Source organism: Ranitomeya variabilis, chromosome 2 (genome assembly GCF_051348905.1).
Source record: "Ranitomeya variabilis isolate aRanVar5 chromosome 2, aRanVar5.hap1, whole genome shotgun sequence".
In the NCBI taxonomy this organism is placed as follows: Eukaryota; Metazoa; Chordata; class Amphibia; order Anura; family Dendrobatidae; genus Ranitomeya; species Ranitomeya variabilis.
The window spans coordinates 290,689,162-290,713,100 of record NC_135233.1 but is presented as its reverse complement, the minus strand read 5'-3'; the positions used below and the strand labels follow the sequence as shown (position 1 = coordinate 290,713,100).

Below are 23,939 nucleotides of genomic sequence, written 5' to 3'. Positions count from 1 at the left end.
TTTTTCCACATGTGTAAAAAAAAAAAAAAAAAAAAAAAAATCCTAAATAAATAATAAAAAAAAAATATATATTATTCCCATAAATACATTTCTTTATCTAAATAAAAAAAAAAAAACAATAAAAGTACACATATTTAGTATCGCCGCGTCCGTAACGACCCAACCTATAAAACTGCCCCACTAGTTAACCCCTTCAGTAAACACCGTAAGAAAAAAAAAAAAAAAACGAGGCAAAAAACAACGCTTTATTACCATACCGCCGAACAAAAAGTGGAATAACACGCGATCAAAAAGACTGATATAAATATCCATGGTACCGCTGAAAACGTCATCTTGTCCCGCAAAAAACAAGCCGCCATACAACATTATCAGCAAAAAAATAAAAAAGTTATAGTCCTGAGAATAAAGCGATACGAAAATAATTATTTTTTCTATATTTTAGTTTTTATCGTATAAAAGCGCCAAAACATAAAAAAATGATATAAATGAGATATCGCTGTAATCGTACTGACCCGAAGAATAAAACTGCTTTATCAATTTTACCAAACGCGGAACGGTATAAACGCCTCCCCCAAAAGAAATTCATGAATAGCTGGTTTTTGGTCATTCTGCCTCACAAAAATCGGAATAAAAAGCGATCAAAAACGGTCACGTGTCCGAAAATGTTACCAATAAAAACGTCAACTCGTCCCGCAAAAAACAAGACCTCACATGACTCTGTGGAGCAAAATGTGGAAAAATTATAGGTCTCAAAATGTGGAGACGCAAAAACTTTTTTGCTATAAAAAGCGTCGCTGGTTTCACACTTGCGTTTTTGTCTGCAGCGTTTCTTGCACAAAAAAACGCATGCGTTTTTTCCCTATATTTAACATTGAAAACGCATGTGGTTTTTTTGTACGCGTTTGGTCGCGTTTTCAAACGCATGCGTTTTTTTTCTGCATGCGTTCATTTTCAGAAATACAACCTGCAGTATTTTCTTGCGTTTTTAAGCACATGCGTTTGTTTGCGTTAAAAACGCATGCATTTAAACACACTGAAAAGCCACCCACCACCATCAAGGTGATAAAGGGATCCAAACCCTAACCCTAACTCTACCCCTAACCTCACCCCTAACCGTTTAATGAACATTTTCTGACAGTCATAGTGCCACGTATTTCAGTGCCACGTATTTCAGTGCCACGTATTTCAGTGCCACGTGTTTCAGTGCCACGTATTTCAGTGCCACGTATCACATATTTCAGTGCCACGTATCACGTATTTCAGTGCCACGTATCACGTATTTCAGTGCCACATATTTTAGTACCACGTATTTCAGTGCCACGTATTTCAGTGCCACGTATTTCAGTGCCACGTATTTCAGTGCCACGTATTTCAGTGCCACGTATCACGTATTTCAGTGCCACGTATTTCAGTGCCACGTATTTCAGTGCCACGTATTTCAGTGCCACGTATTTCAGTGCCACGTATTTCAGTGCCACGTATCACGTATTTCAGTGCCACGTGTTTCAGTGCCACGTATTTAAGTGCCACGTATCACGTATTTCAGTGCCACGTATTTCAGTGCCACGTATTTCAGTGCCACGTATCACGTATTTCAGTGCCACGTATTTCAGTGCCACGTATTTCAGTGCCACGTATTTCAGTGCCACATATTTCAGTGCCACGTATTTCAGTGCCACGTATTTCAGTGCCACGTATTTCAGTGCCACGTATTTCAGTGCCACGTATTTCAGTGCCACGTATCACATATTTCAGTGCCACGTATTTCAGTGCCACGTATTTCAGTGCCACGTATTTCAGTGCCACGTATTTCAGTGCCACGTATTTCAGTGCCACGTATCACGTATTTCAGTGCCACGTGTTTCAGTGCCACGTATTTAAGTGCCACGTATCACGTATTTCAGTGCCACGTATTTCAGTGCCACGTATTTCAGTGCCACGTATTTCAGTGCCACGTATTTCAGTCACGTTTAGGGTTAGGGTTAGGGGTAGGGTTAGGGTTAGGGCTAGGGTTGGAGGTAAAGTTAGGGTTGGGGCTAAAGTTAGGGTTGGGGCTAAAGTTAGGGTTAGGGTTTGGATTACATTTACGTTTGGATTAGGGTTGGGATTAGAATTATGGGTGTGTCAGGGCTAGGGGTGTGGTTAGGGTTACCGTTGGGATTAGGGTTAGGGGTGTGTTTGGGTTAGGGTTTCAGGTAGAATTGGGGAGTTTCCACTGTCCAGGCACATCAGGGGCTCTACAAGCGCGACATGGCGTCCAATCTCAATTCCAGCCAATTCTGCGTTGAAAAAGTAAAACAGTGCTCCTTCCCTTCCGAGCTCTCCCGTGCGCCCAAAAAGGGGTTTACCCCAACATATGTGTTATCAGCGTACTCGGGACAAATTGAACAACAACTTCTGGGGTCCAAGTTCTCTTGTTATCCTTAGGAAAATAAAAATTTGGGGGGCTAAAAATCATTTTTGTGGGAAAAAAAAGATGTTTTATTTTCACGGCTCTGCGTTATAAACTGTAGTGAAACACTTGGGGGTTCAAAGTTCTCACAACACATCTAGATAAGTTCCTTGGGAGGTCTAGTTTCCAATATGGGGTCACTTGTGGGGGGTTTGTACTGTTTGGGTACATCAGGGGCTCTGCAAATGCAACGTGACGCCTGCAGACCAATCCATTTAAGGCTGCATTCCAAATGGCGCTCCTTCCCTTCCGAGCTCTGTCATGCACCCAAACAGTGGTTCCCCCCCACATATGGGGTATCAGCGTACTCAGGACAAATTGGACAACAACTTTTGGGGTCTAATTTATCCTGTTACCCTTGTGAAAATACAAAACTGGGGGCTAAAAAATCATTTTTGTGAAAAAAAAAAAGAATTTTTATTTTCACGGCTTTGCGCTATAAACTTTAGTGAAACACTTGGGGGTTCAAAGTTCTCAAAACACATCTAGATAAGTTCTTTGGGAGGTCTAGTTTCCAATATGGGGTCACTTGTGGGGGGTTTGTACTGTTTGGGTACATCAGGGGCTCTGCAAATGCAACGTGACGGCTGCTGACCAATCCATTTAAGTCTGCATTCCAAATGGCGCTCCTTCCCTTCCGAGCTCTGTCATGCGCCCAAACAGTGGTTCCCCCCCACATATGGGGTATCAGCGTACTCAGGACAAATTGGAAAACAAATTTTGGGGTCCAATTTATTCTGTTACCCTTGTAAAAATACAAAGCTGGGTGCTAAAAAATCATTTTTGAGAAAAAAAATAAAAATTATTTTCACGGCTCTGCGTTATAATCTGTAGTGAAACACTTGGGGGTTCAAAGCTCTCAAAACACATCTAGATAAGTTCCTTAGGGGGTCTACTTTCCAAAATGGTGTCACTTGTAGGGGGTTTCAGTGTTTAGGCACATCAGGGGCTCTCCAAACGCAACATGGCGTCCCATCTCAATTCCAGTCAATTTTGCATTGAAAAGTCAAATGGCGCTCCTTCCCTTCCAAGCTCTGCCATGCGCCCAAACAATGGTTTACACCCACATATGGGGTATCAGCGTACTCAGGACAAATTGCACAACATTTTTTGGGGTCCAATTTCTTCTCTTACCCTTGGGAAAATAAAAAATTGGGGGCAAAAAGATCATTTTTGTGAAAAAATATGATTTTTTATTTTTACGGCTCTGCATTATAAACTTCTGTGAAGCACTTGGTGGGTCAAAGTGCTCACCACACATCTAGATAAGTTCCTTAGGGGGTCTACTTTCCAAAATGGTGTCACTTGTAGGGAGTTTCAATGTTTAGGCACATCAGGGGCTCTCCAAACGCAACATGGCGTCCCATCTCAATTCCAGTCAATTTTGCATTGAAAAGTCAAATGGCGCTCCTTCCCTTCCAAGCTCTGCCATGCGCCCAAACAATGGTTTACACCCACATATGGGGTATCATCGTACTCAGGACAAATTGCACAACATTTTTTGGGGTCCAATTTCTTCTCTTACCCTTGGGAAAATAAAAAATTGGGGGCAAAAAGATCATTTTTGTGAAAAAATATGATTTTTTATTTTTACGGCTCTGCATTATAAACTTCTGTGAAGCACTTGGTGGGTCAAAGTGCTCACCACACATCAAGATAAGTTCCTTAGGGGGTCTACTTTCCAAAATGGTGTCACTTGTAGGGGGTTTCAGTGTTTAGGCACATCAGGGGCTCTCCAAACGCAACATGGCGTCCCATCTCAATTCCAGTCAATTTTGCATTGAAAAGTCAAATGGCGCTCCTTTCCTTCCGAGCTCTGCCATACGCCCAAACAGTGGTTTACCCTCACATATGGGGTATCAGCGTACTCAGGACAAATTGTACAACAACTTTGGGGGTCCATTTTCTCCTGTTACCCTTGGTAAAATAAAACAAATTGGAGCTGAAATAAATTGTGTGTGAAAAAAAGTTAAATGCTCATTTTTATTTAAACATTCAAAAAATTCCTGTGAAACACCTGAAGGGTTAATAAACTTCTTGAATGTGGTTTTGAGCACCTTGAGGGGTGCAGTTTTTAGAATGGTGTCACACTTGAGTATTTTCTATCATATAGACCCCTCAAAATGACTTCAAATGAGATGTGGTCCCTAAAAAAAAATGGTGTTGTAAAAATGAGAAATTGCTGGTCAACTTTTAACCCTTATAACTCCGTCACAAAAAAAAATTTTGGTTCCAAAATTGTACTGATGTAAAGTAGACATGTGGGAAATGTTACTTATTAAGTATTTTGCGTGACATATGTCTGTGATTTAAGGGCATAAAAATTCAAAGTTGGAAAATTGCGAAATTTTCAAAATTTTCGCCAAATATTCGTTTTTTTCACAAATAAATGCAAGTTATATCGAATAAATTTTACCACTAACATGAAGTACAATATGTCACGAGAAAACAATGTCAGAATCGCCAAGATCCGTCAAAGCGTTCCAGAGTTATAGCCTCATAAAGGGACAGTGGTCCGAATTGTAAAAATTGGCCCGGTCATTAACGTGCAAACCACCCTTGGGGGTGAAGGGGTTAATGAAAATGCTGTAAAAGCTTTGAAAAGGTGCAAATGTTTTATACAACTGCGAGCTGTGCGAAAATCTGCCTACATTTTGGCATTTTTATGGCAGTTTGAATCTGCTCTGTTGAAATGGGCCAAGCTGGCGATGTGGCTACACTTGGCCGTCAAATTCATGAAATGTGCTGGCACAACTTGTACGCCAGAAATGTGTCACTTCAGGCATTGACCGGAGTAATATTCCGTGTACGGCGCAAAAGCCACTCAGAAGAGGCGCCCAATTCATTAAGTAGTGTGTTTGTATTCTACAAAGGTGAGATCTGTTGGCTGTTAACTTACAATGTTTTGTTTTTCTCTAAATCTAAAGAAAAACTAAAGGAGAAATCTCAAATTACAGTGAAAACTGTTACCAAAGCTGCAATCACGACACCCAAAGTCACCGCGAATAATGGCAATAGCTCCTCAAACAGGTGTGTATTCTTCATAGCATTCTCTGGACCCAGTGCTGCCTTTTTACTCTTTTTAGCCCTACATTTATCAAAGGGAAATAAAAACAAGTAGTTTTCTGTATTTTATAATGGAGTACTTAATCTGTTTATTTGATGTACACTTAGTGATTTGGCCCAGTCACAAGCCAGCTAAATTAAAGGGAATCTGTCACCAGGTTTCCAGCAATGTGTCGCTTATGGGGCTGCTTGCTGTAGTTTTGACAATATCACTGTTTTCTCTGCTGCAGATCTAGCAGTTCTCTGAATGCTGAGCCCTGTATAGCCACACCCACACAACTGATTGGCAGCTTCCTGCCTATGCACAGTGTCCCCAGGGAGCTGCCAATCTGTCGTGGGGGCGGGGTTATAGCTTTCTCTTGAACATGGAAGATGACAAGGCAGCAGGTTTACTAGTCCTCTAGTGATAATCCACTGATAACACACTGTGATTTTATCAAAACTGTGACAGCAAGTGGCACATCACTGGAATCGGGGTCTCTGTCTTTACATTATACTGTTCTCAGAGTAAGTAGAATAACCTGGTGACAGATTCCCTTTAAAAAACTGAACTGGTGGGAAAACGAATCCTTGTTGGACATCGGACATCCCAGTACAGGGACTACATCATCGGATGGATGGGGCTTATTTACAATGACTAACGCTATCCCAGTTTTCGGCGACATTCACTGCGGTCAGCTAATGTTCACTTCTGCTTGTTCCTACAGCAAAATTATTAAAGAGAAGGAAGACAAAGATAAAGTGGGGAAGGAAAAGGAGAAAGATAAAAAGGAGAAGACTCCAGCGGCTCCTCTAGAGAGCAAGGCACCAGGCAAGGATGGAAAGGAGAAAGTGAAGGAAGACCGGGCAAACAAAGATGAAAAAGTTCGAGATGTGAAGGAGAAAACTCCCAAATCTGAAAGAGAGAAGGAAAAAATGAAGAAGGAAGAAAAAAATCAGAAGGAAGAAAAATCTAAGGCTGCTACGACAAGCACTGAATCAAAACTGGCTGCAGAGAAGGAGAAAGAAAAGGAGCCTTCCCGAGAGAGAGATCTTTTCAAGGAATCTAAATTAAAAGAAAGTTCCAAAGGAGATAAATCCGCTGTTGCTGGGTCCTTGAAGTCCCCTGTTCCCAGATCTGAGACCTCTGAGCCTGAAAGGGGTACGTTTGTGTTACTAACAGTTAAAATTAGGCAAAGAACTTAATAAATGATAGTGTAAGGCTGACCATGCCGGCGGGGACTAAGGCTGACCATGCCGGCGGGGACTAAGGCTGACCATGCCAGCGGGGACTAAGGCTGACCATGCCGGCGGGGACTAAGGCTGACCATGCCGGCGGGGACTAAGGCTGACCATGCCGGCGGGGACTAAGGCTGACCATGCCGGCGGGGACTAAGGCTGACCATGCCGGCGGGGACTAAGGCTGACCATGCCGGCGCGGGACTAAGGCTTACCATGCCGGCGGGGACTAAGGCTGACCATGCCGGCGCGGGACTAAGGCTGACCATGCCGGCGGGGACTAAGGCTGAATCTACAAACAGATATTTGTCTCCAAAACGTCAGTACACTCTGATATTATGCTGCTTGGATACAATTGCTTGCTCAGCCGTCCCAGGCATGTTTGTTGCTTTGCGGATTTCAGGTCATGGTGTTTAATAAAACCTTGTGCCAATACTCCAAATGAGTCTGGAGGAGAAGCCCCGACCCCTCAATAGAAACGAGGATATTTTATGTAGTGTTTAAAAGTAGCGAAAGTAAACAAAGTGACCTTGCACACTGTGAACTTGGCCAAAGCACCACTTCATTGTGTGTACCACTAGTTAAAACCAAGTTTGTAAAATGTTGTAAACCAGTCTTTAAGAACAGATCACAAAACCAATTATTTCTATCCAAAATTCTCTGGGGCGGAGATACACATCCTGCCAGAATATGGACTAGACAGTCTTAAAGGGGTTGTCCACTACTTTTATATTGATGATATAAGTGTAGTTTCATGGTTTTCGAGCTTAAAAGGAACCTGTCACCCCCAAAATCCAAGATGAGCTAAGCCCACCGCCATCAGGGGCTTATCTACAGCATTCTGTAATGCTGTAGATAAGCCCCCGATGTATCCTGAAAGATGAGAAAAAGACGTTAGATTATACTCACCTGGTCGGGCGGTCCGATCCGATGGGTGTCCGGGTCCAGCGCCTCCCATCTTCTTACGATGACGTCCTCTTCTTGTCTTCACGCTGTGGCTCCGGCGCAGGCGTACTTTGTCCTGATGAGGGCAGAGTACTGCAGTGCGCAGGCACCAGGAAAGGTCAGAGAGGCCCAGCGCCTGCGCACTGCAGTACTTTGCTCTGCCCTCAACAGGACCGGTAAAGTACGCCTGCGCCGGAGCCGCAGCGTGAAGACAAGAAGAGGATGTCATCGTAAGAAGATGGGAGGCGCTGGACCCGGACACCCATCGGATCGGACCGCCCGACCAGGTGAGTATAATCTAACGTCTTTTTCTCATCTTTCAGGATACATCGGGGGCTTATCTACAGCATTACAGAATGCTGTAGATAAGCCCCTGATGGCGGTGGGCTTAGCTCATCTTGGATTTTGGGGGTAACAGGTTCCCTTTAAAAGTAGAAATAAGTCCATGGAGTTTAACCTTTGACTTAGCATGTTGATTCAAGAAAGGCAGAAGGGACATTTCTACAATTATTTATGAAAAATGAAGAGCCCTGCAAACGAGATCAGAACTCTCTTTTGATATAAAAAGGAGGGTCCTTTTGTAAGACATTTTTCTCTAAATATTTCATTGCAATCTGTTGTATTGCTTATTCCAAAAACTAGCGGTAAAAGTGGTTTTCTTTTTCTTTTTTTGCAGAACAAAAACGTCGTAAAATTGATACGCATTCTTCCCCATCACATTCCTCAGCAGTAAAGGTTAGTATAGCATGAGGAAGCCTGTATCCATATTAGGCTCACCTGTGTGGAATACAAGAGTCCGTCTTCCTTCAAGTTGGGTGCCAATTTTCTGCCGAAAGTCGCTGGAGTTTTTTTTTTTCTTTGTTTCCTTTATTTTTGTATTGATATTTTGTATTTTGAAATTGCTCTAAAAATTGCCCTGTTTGGACTATTTTTCTATAAAGTATTTTTCTAAAATGGCAAATATTAAGCTAAATCTTCAAGGACCTAGCAGTCATATTTTTGTAAATAGCGTGAAGAAAGTGTGTTCGGAAATGCCTGAATATTGCTGAGAGAGATAATTGGCTCCAAGTAAACCACCTGCAAGATGAATCCAGAAGAGATATATTTTTTTAAATTATTTTAATTTTCATTTCTACGCTCTACATCGGTTTCTATTTTTGTGGGAGAGTTTTCTACTTGGAAGATTTCCTGGATCCTGTGGGAATATTCTGATGCCTCCTGAATTCCTCAGGCGATGCAAGCTTCGTTTTTGCCGAAATGTGCCTTCTACGAAGGAGTCGTGAAAGGTGCCCCTGTAACGTCTGGTGATCGAGCCTGCAGTAGTTGTGTAATTTGGGCACGCCGCTTCCTTTAGATGTATCCTGGAAAGTTTACCTTGATGCCAGTACGGGTTGGTTTCTGCATTCCACACTGTCTAATCGTCTCCCAAATCCAAGAAAAATCCGTTTTGGCCGGCGAGCTGCAGCTGTCATGGGCATAGCCTGCGTTGAAGACTTGGAGATTGCCGTACCCATGCACCTTTTCTTATTTTTTTTTTTTTTTCTTGATACTCTTCTCTTTTTTTTTCCCCCCCTCCCCATCATTTATATGATGATCATCAAAACTGTAAGTCGCATACGTCTGCCCATGAAGCGCTTGGAGTACCGAGATGTGCCTTGCAACTGTCAATGGATTTTCATCAATATTTTTTTATTCCATTTTTTTTTTTTTCCTTTTCTCGTATTTTGGTAAGGTAATATGACTTGACAGAATTCTGATTATGAAAACAACAGTTCTGCACAAGTTTAATGTCACATTTCATTTCACTTTTGCCCCTTTCTGTGGTTTATTTTCCATCCTCCTATACATTTTATAGAGCTAAAATGTAAAGCTTTTGCTTGGCTCTAAACATGAATATTTTTTTTTTGCTTTGTTTTTCTTAATTTACCTTTTTGGTTTTCCTTTTTTTTTTTTTTTTTGTAAATTTCCAACCCCCTTTTTTCTTTCTATCTATGCTCAGCTTATGAATAGCTATTTAACGTGTAGCAGTTTCCATGTTGATTTTTCTTTGTTCAGTGTTAACAGCATCCAAAGATTTATTTCCCACCCCCCCTCTCAAAGGAGTAGCTGTATTTTCTCAAGGTCACAACCATGGGTCTCGTTTCTGACAACTCTCCAGCTCACGTGTCATCTCCATTCATTTTCTACAGGACAACCTCAATGAATTTAAGGACTCTTCAACAAAGGTTTGCGTTCCTTCCATCATTGTCATTTATTTGCAGCGTAACAGAATGCATTGTGCATTTATATAGCATCTTTCCCCTGTTAGGTTTGGTGTAATTTACGGTTAGAATATCTGCTATAAAGACGTGATAAATATTTAAATAATACTTGACAAGTAATCTGATGGGAGTTGTCAGCATTTGTGGCTTATGCAAAGAACATGATATACTGTATATTTCCATGTAGTGTCAATGTGCCAGTGATTTAGATGGCAGAACATTATCCGAAAGTGTAAGAAGAAACTGAATGTGATAGGAATAAATTAGAAACCCTATAAGGAAAAAAAACAAACAACCATTTAATGGACTACGCTGAAGGGTTGGTCCGGTGCCTGAAATGTCCTTTCTAAATATATATTTTTACACTTTTTTTGTAATTGGTTTTATTACACAATACCGTACACTTCTCCCTATCCCGCTAATCCCTACATATGTTTTTCTTTGATTGCTTCACATCCTGTGATGTTTCGTTTGAGAGGATTCTCAAAAAGGGCATCACAGAAGGATGGCTCTATCTATAGTCACTTTCCCGCAGCTTCTATTACCTTCCTTCCTGCGACAAGGCATCATAAAGGGGCGGTACTGCAATTAATACAGTTTCTTTCATCGCCGTCCTTTGAAGATGTCCTGGTTACTTGGCACTGATAGAAGCTGTAGGAAAGGCGAGTGCAGCTCTTGCTTTCTGCTCTGTCCCCGCAACTACAGCTTTTAAAGGGGTTGTTCACTACTAGGACAACCTTTTCTTAAACTAAATGTTCGGCCCCAATAAAAAATAATAAAGCATATACTCTCCTCCCGTGCCGGCTCTGTTCCCGTGGTGTTGGCACTTGTGGTTCCAAGGCTGTGATGCGGTGGAATGATACATGATGTGTGACGCCCAATCTGCGCTGGCATCACTGTCCCCCGCCTTCGGATAAACTGAGCATGAAGAGGAAGTCTGGGCTGCAGCTGTTCCTGGAGATCTTCATGTTCAGTTTGTCAAAATGCAGAGACAGTGATGTCGGCGTCACGTATCACAACACTGCATTACAGCCCCGGGGAGAGCAAATGCCTACACTGTGGGAATGGCACCAGCGTGTAGGTGAGTATATGCTTTATTATTTTAATGGGGCCAAACATTTAGTTTAAGAAGGTGTTGGTTGTCATAGTAGTGGACAACCCCTTTAACTGTGTATCTGCTCCCTGGCAACATCTTGTTTCAATCAGTGCGAGTGACACCAAGAGCTGCCACAAAGTTTCCGTCATCAGCAGGGCTGTGGAGTCAAAGTCTGTGTCCATTTTGGTGGAATGGGTATAAAATGGTCCGACTCCTAAAATATATAAAACATTGGGTACAATGTAGTAGTACAATGCAGTTTGTGCTGTAAATGTTTTCATAAGAATTTGGGAAAGTTATGAAATGTCCTATAAATGTCTGTTCTGTTGCTGATCTAAGGACCTAGGCTTTTAGTTAAGATGAATCAGTGCTGCAGTTTGTGTACATGCTCAGAAGTGAGGCCGTACTGTAGAGTTAGCAGTGGTGGTACAGTGGTGGGCGCTGCGCTCGCCTCTCCTGCAGCGTCTATCACCGTGGATCCTGGATATCTCCAGAGGGCGGTGATGTAACCACCGCCCCCTGATGACATCCTGTTCAATGTGGGATGATAAATGCTGCAGGAAAGTGAGTGCAGCCCCAGCCTCCTGTGACGTCCTGTTTGAGACTCCACTTAAAGGGAACCTGTCACCCCCAAAATCGAAGGTGAGCTAAGCCCACCAGCATCAGGGGCTTATCTACAGCATTCTGTAATGCTGTAGATAAGCCCCCGATGTATCCTGAAAGATGAGAAAAAGAGGTTAGATTATAATGGATCTCCCTCTCTGTGTATGTGGCACCCTTAGACACAGCGGAGGTGAAGCCTCGTGGTTCAGTTACTATCGGTATGCCAAACTGGCAGCGTCTTTTGCTCGCAGATCCAGCATGATGCATCAACCATTTTGTTGTTCCATTTACTTCTGATTTTTTTTATTTATTTTTAGAGCATTATTGATTCCATGGTGCTGTACATGAGAAGGGGTTACATACAAAACACAGATAAAGATTACAGAGCACAAGCTAACAATGACAGACAGATACAGAGGGGAGAGCGCCGTGCCCTTGCAGGCCTACAGTAACCGGATAATAGGGAAATAGACTGTAGGTTGATGGCAGCTCCGGTGGTGTTTAGGAGTAGAGTTGAGCGAATTTGATTGGGCCCCTGCTTATTCGGCAAGCTATAGCGCTTGCCGAATAAGCTGCAGAGAGAACCCGGATACCTGGAGCGCTCCCGCTGATCAGCTGTCCGGTGCCGCAGCTGCATGTGTCGCGGCTGTGTCACTGTCGCTGCACATGCATGGAGAGCCCAACACACAGGCTCTTATTTTTGAAGTGGCCATCATATCCCCTGATGAACCCCTAGGAATCCCCTGGGGGAGAAACGTGTTGGGAATTGACATGGGATGTTGCTACATATGGACAGGGCCTGATTGAGGCCTGAACCTATATGGGAATCCCTGCCATTGAGCCGACCAATTCCAGCAGCCAGATGAGTATATGATTATTGGGTCACATATACTCACAGTTCTTCCTTTTTACCATCTATCTTGTCACATTGAATGTAATTTTATATAGTCCTGCTATGGATGATGCCTGATCAAGGCTTATATGGAATGGGAGTCCCATTTTATTTTGGGTTTACGAACTTTAGTAGGACATTGAGATGAGCATATGATGATGAGTATGACTAATGCATCCTGCTTACCCGCATTTAGTCTTTTCATTTTTTCAACTTATGAACATTTCACTTATTTAGGGTTATTTATTTGAAAAGGATGTTTGATGTTACTACTCATTCCAACATATACATAACCAAAGGCTTAAAACTTACTAATATAGCCTACTCTTTTATGTCTATTACATCTTTGAGATTGTCATTAATGTAGACATAGAAACATTCTTTTCATTTCTTGTGATTTCATCCGTTTTTTGTGTTTTCATGGGTAATGGGGTGTATTGTGACACTTTACTCTATTTTAGGGATAAATAGGGACCTCAGGGTGAGCCGTCGAGAAGTGGGGGTGCCATACCTCAGAAACTTTGGGTGTCATCCTCCACTGCCAGGCAGTTCTCAGTATAGTGACCCTGAAGGGCCTACTAGGACACATTGTATTTTATTTTTCCCTGATGAATAATTATTTTTCTATTTTTTAAATTATTTTTGTGTACAAAATTTGAACACTTTTTTAGCTTTTTCTCATTAAAAGTTATATTTTAGGAATCCTTGTTCTTCATGGTTTTTTCTTGTCTAGGATCCTGTATAATTGATTCTTGGTTTGTTTCGGAATTGGGAGCCAATTAAGGGATTTCTCATGTTACCCTGATGGGTTGGTGCTCTACTTGCTTAAGTAACACCACAAAGGGCATCTGCTTAAAATCCATCCTTAATCTGGATTAGGCTGCCAGCATCTGACTTTGTAAAACCACCGAACTACAAGGACTGAAGCATAACCAAAATTCAGAACCTTCGGCCTCAGTGTTAGCAAGGCGATCACTCCCATTAGTGCATAGTAAACGGCATGAGCAAAGGCCGTCACTTTTACGAGAACGCTCGTTAATTGGGCCATTGTCGGTGTTTTTTTTTCCCCTCTGCTTTTCTTTGTTGTGAGAGACTTTTGGTGCTCTTTGTATTACATGTGTTAATCTGTTAGGTTCAGTCACACTGAAGACTCAGAATAAGGGGCACGGTGCGTTACATGTAACATCTAGCGCTACAATCCCACCTACCTAACTAAAAATACTTTGCAGTCACGAGCGTGTACTTATCTGTCATAAGGAAGAATGGATTTCTCCACCTCCCACACAATTTTCTCATACTAAATTGCAGATTTATGATGGATTTGTTTTTGTGGACGATTTGATGAAATAGCTGCCCATGTAATGGCAGTAACAATGGAGAATATATAATGCTCAGAGTATATATAATGCTGACTTCCACCGGTGCCTCATTTATATGACTTCTAGTAGCAGACTTATTGAGACACGTTAATCTTTTCAATTTTCAATTGTCAATACATTATAGTGTTACAGACTTATATGTCTTCATTGCATTACATGTTATCATACACTTGTAGTTCTCACATAGAAGTCTACAAGAAGTGGGATTCTGTAGTCACTCAACCATCACTGGGAAAATGCAAGATGCTAACCGAACTGTTGAGCTTGTCCCTGATACATCTTATTACCTAAACTAAAAGTAGATCATAACAAATGAGAGCATACCTACCAATGTGCAGCGCTCGATATTCTGGTCTAAAATGCCAGTTCTGCAGTCACAAGCGCTTCACCTTTAGTGCCTTCTCTAGCCTTTTAATCTGTCAGTATTTTCAACCCTCCTAAGCATCTACATGGGCATGTAGGTCATAGGAAGCTAAAGAAGATGATACCTTCATATCTGTGAACCGGTGTCTTATTCCAGAGAAATCCACGTTTTTCTTATATGTAAATGAGATGTTAAGATCTATGGGCCGGACACTGATCTCCCTGAGAATCTGCTTTTACAGACTATTGTAAACTAAAGGGGAAGTTAACAGTGAGGGAAATGTAATGATTGGCAGCTCTCCAGTGAGATCAGGAGAGCAGGCTGAGTGTAATAACAACCAACACTTCTTCAGCTTCCATCTCACAGGCAGTCAGTGTGGGGAGAGAGACAGTACAGCAGAGCTGAGCTTTGTCTCATTACAAACACATCTAGCTCTCCTGCCATAGTACAGTCAGCTCTGCTGCAGAGCTGTGACTAATTATAAAGAATACTCCTGCTTCAATCTCCCGGTATACAGTGTGGGGAAAGGGGAGTACAGCTGAGTTAGTGCTATGAACACAAATTTGGTGTGAACAGGGCTTTATCTGGGTTTAAACGTTTATAGAGAACAGGATACATTTGTCATGCAAGAGTAATTATTTTCCCTTCACCCATGACAGAACACCTGAGAGAGTGATCCGCCCAGCCAGGACAGGAACCTAGTGAAAAAAAAAAAAAAGGGCGGTACCTCTCCTCCGCTTCAGTTGGGTTCCTGTACTTGATTGGATTCCCGTGCTCATATCGGCGGTAACCTGTAATGGGTGAAAGGAAAAGGTCCCAGACCCGTCCCGGCATCGAAAGAGCAGGCTGAATACCTGTGGATCCAGCCTTCAGGTGGATGGAAGCGCCGTCCACGGGTCCCCTGGGGGCTCTGTGCGGGTGGCACAGTCAGCGTTGTCCTGGCTCGGTCCGCCCCACCGCCTTACCCCTGCTGCACTCCCCGTGCCGGCTCCCCTCTGGTCTCAGCATGGTAAAGCGGCCGGGGCATCATCCGGCGTGTACCGCTGATGCACAGGCACAGAGCACGCTGGGTATGGGAGTGCTCGGTTGACATCAGGGAGATGCGCTGGAAATAAGATGGTGGCGCCCTACCCGACGCCGGCTGGGATACTGGAACATGACAGCGGGCCCGGCTTTTGTGGAGGAGGGGGAGGGCAACCGTTGGAACCAGAAAGAAGGCTCCACAGGTTGACGCTGGCTACCCTTTCTTAAGGGTGAGCAGCGGAGTAGGTGGCTGCTAAGGGCTGGCAGACCATGCTTTCCCGTGGAGGACACGCATAGGCTACTTAAAGCCATTAGGACAACTATAGGCCTAAAAGGAGGAGAAAGCAGCCATGTCTCTTGAAGACTTCATGTTTGGAGGATTAGAGGAAAAGAAAAAAAAAAGCACATTCCTGGTCAGCACTAAGGTCCAGGCTCTCTTTAATGGAGAGTGGAGGAGACCGGAGAAATCTGGTGCGCTGCCCTCATCCTCAAAAAGGAGGTATCCCTTTGAGGAGAAGGATACAGAGTTGTGGGACAAGGTCATCGAGGGGTCAGCACTTCCCTTGGAAGACTCAAGGATACTCAGGGACCCAATAGATAAGAAGGCGGACACTTATCTAAGAAACACATGGGAAGCGGGAGGGCTTAAACCAGCGATCGCTGGAACTTGTACCGCACGTTCCCTAATGATATGGCTATAACACCTGGAAGAGCAGCTTAAGTCCAAGGTGTCAAGGGATAGAATCCTGTCAAACCTGTCTCTACTGCACGGAGCCGCAGCATTCCTGGCGGATACATCCGCTGACTCTGTGAGACTGGCAGTCAGGTCTGCTGGTCTATCAAATGTGGCAAGATGGGCCTTATGGCTCAAGGGCTGTCCAGGAGATCTACAGTTGAAGAACAAGTTATGTTCTTTACCGTATGATGGCCATTTTTTTTTTTGTGAAAAAGCTGGATGACATCCTGGAGAATGCAGGTGACAGGAAAGAAACGGCTTTCCCAGGTTCTCAGGGGAGCCGAGAGGATCTTCCTTTTGGAGGAAAAAATTCAATAGGGGAGAACTACTTGCCCTAGAGACAGAGATTCTGGGCCTAATAGACAAATAGGTCCTACGCAAGGTTTTGGGCGAACAAAAAGGGGATTTTATTCCCCCCTCTTTTTGATAAAGAAGCCGGATGGCTCATTCAGAACCGTCCTAAATCTCAGAGGTTTCAATTGCTGCATAAAAAAATCACATCTTCAAGATGGAGTCAGTGAATACAGCCATAAAGCTTCTCCATCACAATTGCTTTATGGTGGTAGTTGACTTAAAGGATGCTTACTATCACATCCCAATCCATCCAGACCATCAGAAATACCTGAGGGTAGCCCTAAACATTCAAGGCGAAGTAGGACATTTTCAGTTCCGAGCTCTTCCCTTTGTGTTGTCAATAGAACCGAGAGTGTTCAACAAAGTAGTAGCAGAGATGACTGCTTTCGTCTGTATCCACAACAGTCATCTTTCCTTATCTGGGTGACTTTCTAATAGTAGGAAGATCGGAGGACCACTGTGCTACGCAGTTGAAAGAGGTGTCAATAGGCTTACAAGAACTGGATGATAAACACTCAGAAATCAAGGCTACAACTCCTAAGGGTGCAGACTAGTGATGAGCGAGTGTACTCGTTGTTCGGGTGGTCTCCGAGTATTTGTAACTGGTCGGAGATTGTTTTTGTTGATGCAGCTGCATGATTTACGTCTGCTAGCCAGCCTGAGTAGATGTGGGGGTTGCCTGGTTGCTAGGGAATCCCCACATGTATTCAAGCTGTCTATCAGCTGTAAATCATGCAGCTGAGGCAACGAAAACTAAATCTCTAATCTCTGAGCAATTAGAAATACTCGGAGATCACCCAAGCGTGCTTGGGAAAACCCGAGCAACGAGTATACTCGCTCATCACTAGTGCAGACCTTCTTGGCCCTTGTCCTCAACTCTGAGCTGCAGGCTTCTTTCTTGCCCGACAACAAAGTAGAGAAGGTGGTGAACCTAATCTCGGCAGCCATAGAACTTCCACAGATATCCCTGATGTTTGTGATGACTCTGTATAATAGGTATATCAATTTCACTTTTTGTATTGAAGAACTGAAATAAATTAATTTTTTGATGATATTCTGATTTTGTGAGAAGCACCTGTACATGTACATACAGAGCTCTGCTGTGTGCACGTATGCACTTCTATTAGATATATACATGTACATACAAACACACAGCTCTATGTGCACGCATACACCTCTGTTTCATATATACATACTCGCACACAGCTCTGCTACATGCACATATACACCTCTGTTACATATATACATACATACACACAGCTCTGCTACATCAACACACAGCTTTGTTTCATCAACACCCACTGTATACGCTGCCACATTTTCAAGTTCCTTCCAGGCATGTGACTAATCACAAGAAAGGGTCCTTCTGCTAATCAGGACCTGCACCCTCTGCTCAGTTTAGTGATGTATTGATCATATCTTCCTCTCGTGCCCTGCACTGGTCAGAATGATCAATTTCATATAGTGGGGAGAGCTGTGCCGCTGCCTTCTTCTCTCTGTGACGGTTATGGAGGGCTGAACTTTAATTCTGTTGAATAATAATTTTATCGCACTATAATAAAAATCGTTTTGTGGGTTGATCAGCCATTTCTGATTAGAATACAGCAAGGTTTGTTGCACAACAGCAAAGTCATGTACCAAAAACATCTGTGTACCTTGTCTGCGACTTGCTGACTATTTTAGAGCTCTGATTTTGATCTATCATAAAAACAGCCAAATTGCGACAGTTCCCAAGAAACCTGCGACTTGCACTGAAGTCCACGACATGTGCGTCACTTGCTACAGAAAATCCAGTTCATGTGAAAACATTTGCGACCTGTGACACCATAGGAAATCATTAGATGTATGTCGCAATGTAACACTGCAATTTCAACAAATGCCACCATGTAGCCCGAGCCTTTGTTACAATGGGCATTATCATCACTTGCATTAGCAGTTAATCAAGCAATGGGAGCACTGGGAAAATTAATTGTCCACCCCTGTTCCACATACATGGATCCACTTATGGGGAGTAGGAGGTAAAAAGCAGAGGATGAGCAATATGTATTGCAGTCTATGGAGGGCATGGAGCAGAGGTGAGAAGCCATAGGGAAATCCATCAGATGAGCGAGCACGTGTAAGGGGATCTCCTGCACAGGACATATAACACACAAGCTCGCTGCTGAAGAGGCACTGAGGACATGATGGGGTACGAAAAGTAGAAAGGCAGTATGGGAAGCACTCCTAACCTAAGGGTGCTCTCGCACTGCGTTTTGGCACCAGCTTCTCAGTCCCGACAGGACCTATGTCCGAGTCCCCGTAAAACAGTATTCAGGTATATGCGCCAACAGAGCCATTCACTATAATGGTGTCAACAGTGTGAACGTGCTCTCTGTCGTGCATCATTTTGTGTGTATAAGCTTGCTGGAGGCAGACATCCAAACGCAGTGTACTATGTCTGCGTCTCCAGAAGATGTAAACCCCCCAAAAATGATGCACGACAGAGCTCATGTTCACTCTGACACCATTATAGACTATGGTCCCCTCAGCACATATGCACGAATACAGTTTTGCGTGGGATCCGTACGTAAGCCCTGATGGCACCAATGAATGGGTGCCGAAGCGCAGTGTGAAAGCACCCCAGATCTTATATCTCTTATCTGTCTGAGTGGACCAGAGAAGTTGCAAGGAAATACAACAGCTGCCTGCCCTGCATATAAGCTTCAGTCTGAGCTTTGATACTGCAATTAGGTGTTAAAGTTTGAAGGGAGGCAGCCCGCACAGCCTCTCTGCCCCCCGCGGGCCCGCACAGCCTCCCTGGCCCCCCGCGGGCCCGCACAGCCTCCCTGGCCCCCCCGCACAGCCTCCCTGGCACGTAGGGTCACACCGCTCTCCCCCACAACTCAAACCTGTTCAGGCCCCTCCAGCACGCAGAGCTGCACAGCCCGCTCCCCCTTTACTGGCTTCCTGGCACGTAGACCTGCGCATCCCCATCGGCACACAGTGCTTACCAATAGTACTTATCTAATACATTCCCCCGCTCCACTCCTAGCTGACTACTTGCCATTTATGTGCAACAGTTGGGTAAGGTGGTCCCATCTTCTGCTCACCACCTGTCCTTGTGAACACCCCAACGTCCACCAGTGGTAATACTGCGCTGATGGTGAGTGGGTCTAAAATGAAGTTTGCGATTCTGTTAACCCATTACTTGCCAAAATAAAATTTTTACAAGTACGGATTTTTCAGAAAAGGGCATCCCAATATTCAATTAAAAATGACAATGACATGATTTCCTATTTTGAAAACATTCATTTTACAAACACAACACACAAAATTTGACCTAATTATAAAAATTATAAAATCTTAGTTGCTTGAAGCTAAAGATTAGGCATCCCAAAAAAAGGACATTGGTAGATAATGGGTTAAAAATGAGAATCCTGCAGCAGTTATATGGTGGATTCTATTACATCATCGCACAGCCCTCGCACTGCCTATTACATTGGGTTTCTGGCCCTTTGGCTGTTTCAGTCAGTCCCATAGATAGGGATAAAGGGCTGGATGTGGGCCCTACTGGCCATAAATACATGTACTGCAGATTACAATATTGTTTGATTTCCTTTTATATAATTCTAAAAACTGTATGAAACTGGAGGGAACCTGTCACCTCAGAGCCATTTCCCTACAGATGATTGGTGTTGTGAGCGGTGACTGTAGCCGCTCTGAGGTCCATGACTAGAAGTCAGCGGCTCCTGGGAGTAAGTAAGCTCATTTTCTCCTGGTAGCCACACTTTTATTTAGGTGGCCGGGCAGCATTGGAAGGCTATTAAGCTGTAGATTAACCCCAAATCTGCAGGTCAGTAGCGTTTGCTGAGGTAACTGGTTCCCTTTGTGAGGTCCATCTTTTCAGTCTGACAGTGCCAGAACTGTTTGGTCCTCGTGTGTGGTGATGCACCTGGTTAGTAAGGAGAGTGCTTCCCCCCAATTGTCAGTTTTCTGCATAAGAATGAGGAATAAGAGGGGAATAGCTGAATTCCAGAAATGCAGGAGCCACAACCTTGCTGTAGCCGACCTCTGTATGATGTCCCAGTTCTCCTGGCACAGATCTGGGCTGACGGCCCTCTTTGTGGCTGGAGTGGTACACGAGCTCCTCTGCTGGGAGATGTGGCGTCAGATTCTGTCAGCTCCAGGCTGGCTCTGTACATTTGGGAGCAAATGGAGGTTGGAGGAAGGTTTTGTGCCGCCCTAGAATAGTATATTCGCATCTGCAAAGTTTTTTTTTTTCCCATTAATCTGCAGTGAAGTGCCCATAAACCTTGTGTAGTGATTTGTCACTTTACAGCTGATCAGAATTTAAATACGTTTTCAAGAACTTGGATTTTGTTATTAGATCATCCATTTCAGATCTGCAGGGGCTTGGGAACCCCCAACAACTGTCTGTTTTCCAGTTGACAGCCAGTACTGCGTCTCCATTCACTTCAATGGGAGCCGAGCTGCAGCAGCTGAGAATGGCCACTACACAATGCATGGTGAAGCGCTGTTGCAGATTTGTACATGGTCTACATTCAGCCACCTCCGGAGCTGCGATCAGCTGGTTGGCGAGGGTGCCGGGTGTCCAATCCCAAAAGATCGAATATTGATAACTTCAGTCCTGGAAAACTTATTTAACAACTTAACTCCCTAGAAGTTAACAGTACTTTTTCGGAAGGATACAGGTGTATGGAAGGGCTCAGGAGCTGGATCTGCTTCACAAAGAGCACCTGCCTCTAGCAGAAGTGATCGCCATGTAAGTGGTGCGATGTCACGGAGACACCCAATCTGGCACTGACTGCCTGCTGAACAGCCCCCATTACCGCCATATTGGAGCTGTTGGCTATTAGTGCTGTGTAGTGTAGTGTTGCCGTACATTGTACAAGTAATCAAACAATCCCAGATTCCAAGTTTTGATTTTTTTTTTAATCACTTTCCTTTTCTCCATCTGATAAATAAAAAAAAAAAAATAGAAAAACACTTATTTGACATCCACTCGATAAGTCCGAGCTATCAAAAGTTTGTCGCTGCACTTCTTCCAAAAAAACTGTTTCAAATTGCAGTAGCCCTTCATCTTGTAACATCATTCATTCAGTCTCCAGAAATGCTCACCTGTGCAGTGGGTCCTGCTGATCAGACCATTCCCTTCTATCTTTTGTAGATCGGAAAACCCCTTTTAAATTCGTCTCATGGCATCTTCTAACTCATACAGGATCCATAGTATTGCCTTTTCTTTGCAAAATATATAATTATTACACTGACCGCCGCCATCTTTGTACAGGAGGACCGCATGCACAGGTTTAATGTGATCGCTTCTATCTGTCTCCACAAAGATTTTTAAAATGAACTTTTGTTCGTGGGAAAACCCCTTTAAAAAGAGAAGACAGCAGATGAGGGAGAGAGAAAGCGCACAGGGGTGAGAGAGACAGAGCACAGGGGGAAACAGCTCAAACAGACAGCACATGAGGGGAGAACACAGCACAGGAAGGAGAGAGATAGCACATGGGGTAGACAGGTCAAAGAAGAGAGCACAGACGGGATAAGTCTGCACATTGGGAAAGAGAGAGTGGATAGGTGGGTGAGCGCATGGGGGGGGGGGGGGGAAGAGATTCTCAACGCTGCAAAGCCTGCCCCCATGGTGACATTACCGCCCTCCCGATGCGATAGCCTCCATCTAGTATATAATATTTTCCTTCTCACCACCAACGGGGGTGGTCTTTGTTGTCCTTTCTCATTCTTGGGTCCTCTACCAGAGGCCTGCGAGTTTGAGGGTTCTGCGCGGGATCTTAGTTGTTCCCAGCATTGCACTTTCCTGGACAGAGAGCTGAGATGTTGCTCCTGGGATCTGTTGTAGCCATTCTTCCAACTTAGGGGTCACTGCTCCAAGTGCTCCTATCACCACTGGAATCACTGCTGCCTTCACATTCCACATCTTCTCCAGTTCTCCTTTGAGGCCCTGGTATTTCTCAAGCTTCTCATATTCCTTATTTCTGATGTTGCTGTCACTTGGCCTTCCACATCTATTATCATTGCTGTCTTCTGATCCTTGTCTACTATCACAATGTCTGTTTGGTTAGCCAACACCTGTTTATCTGTCTGGATCTTGAAGTCCTACAGGATTTTAGCCCTTTCAATCTCCACCACTTTTTCTGGGGGGTCTCCTACCTGGACTTAGGTGGACTTAGCCCATATGCTGTGCAGATGTTCCTGTATACAATTCCCGCTACTTGGTTGTGGCGTACAGTATACGCAGTTCCTGTTTGTATTTTGCATCCTACCACTACGTGTTGGACCGTTTCTGAGGTTTCTTTGCATAGTCTGCACCTTGGGTCTTGTCTTGTGTGGTAGATTCCTGTTTCTATGGATCTGGTATTTAGTGCTTGTTCTTGTGCCGCTATGATTAGGGCCTCTGTGCTGTCTCGGAGTCCAGCATTCTCCAGCCATTGGTAGGATTTCTCCATGTCAGCCACCTTCATTATCTGTCGATGGTAAATCCCATGCAGCGGCTTGTCTTGCCATGGTTCTTCATGTTCCTGTTCTTCCTTCCATATCTGTTGTTGTTGCTGCTTTAGGCTTTCTCTCAGCATATCATCTTTTGGTGCCATTTTTCTGATGTATTTCTGGATACTCCTTGTTTCATCCATGATGATTGCTTGGATTCTTATCAAACGTCGGCCACCCTCCTTTCTGTTGGTATACAATCTTTGGGTGTTAGACTTAGGGTGGAGACCTCCATGCATTGTGAGGAGCTTTTGTGTCTTCACATCTGCAGCTTCCATCTCTTCTTTTGGCCAGCACACTATGCCACCAGGGTATCTGATAACTGGCAGGGAATATGGGTTGATGGTGCGGATTTTATTCTTCCCATTAAGCTGGCTCATCAGGACCTGTCTTACCCTTTGATGGTATTTGGATGTTGCTGCTTTCCTTGCCTACTCATCATGATTACCGTATCCCTGTGGGATGCCAAGGTACTTGTAGCATGTCTGTACATCTGCTATGTGTCCTGCTGGTAATTCCACTCCATCAGTCTTGACTACCTTCCCTCTCTTTACTACCAACCGACCGCAGTTCTCCAGTCCGAAGGACATCCCGATGTCTTCACTGTAGATCCTTGTCAGGTCGATCAGTGAATTGATGTCTCGTTTGTTTGTCACATACAGCTTGATGTCATCCATGTTGAGGAGGTGGCTGATGGTGCTCCCACTCTTGAACTTGTATCCATAGCCAGACTCTGTAATTATGTGACTGAGGATTTTCAAGCCTATGCAGAGCAGCAATGGGGACAGTGCATCACCTTGGTATATGCCGCATTTGATGGTCACTTGTGCTAGTTGTCTTGAGTTGACTTCCAATGTTGTTCTCTATTGCCCCATTGAGTTTATGGGGAGGGTTCTTAATTTCCTGTTGACATTGTAGAGAGCCAAGCATTCACAGATCCATGTGTGTGGCATTGAGTCATAGGCTTTCCTGTAGTCAATCCAGGCTGTGCTGAGATTGGTCTATCTGGATATTGAATCTTGAGCGACTGCTCTATCTACTAG

General features: G+C 43.9%; 1 protein-coding gene across 1 annotated transcript in view; it reads left to right on the top strand.

Annotated features, from left to right (window-relative positions):
* Positions 1-23,939, top strand: part of THOC2 (THO complex subunit 2) — a 158,267-nt gene that overhangs the window by 115,230 nt on the left and 19,098 nt on the right. Inside the window, exons 30-33 of the mRNA XM_077285105.1 lie at positions 5,380-5,482; positions 6,226-6,659; positions 8,358-8,416; positions 9,871-9,906. Coding sequence (XP_077141220.1) covers positions 5,380-5,482; positions 6,226-6,659; positions 8,358-8,416; positions 9,871-9,906 — 632 coding nt within the window. The remainder of the gene's footprint in view (positions 1-5,379; positions 5,483-6,225; positions 6,660-8,357; positions 8,417-9,870; positions 9,907-23,939) is intronic.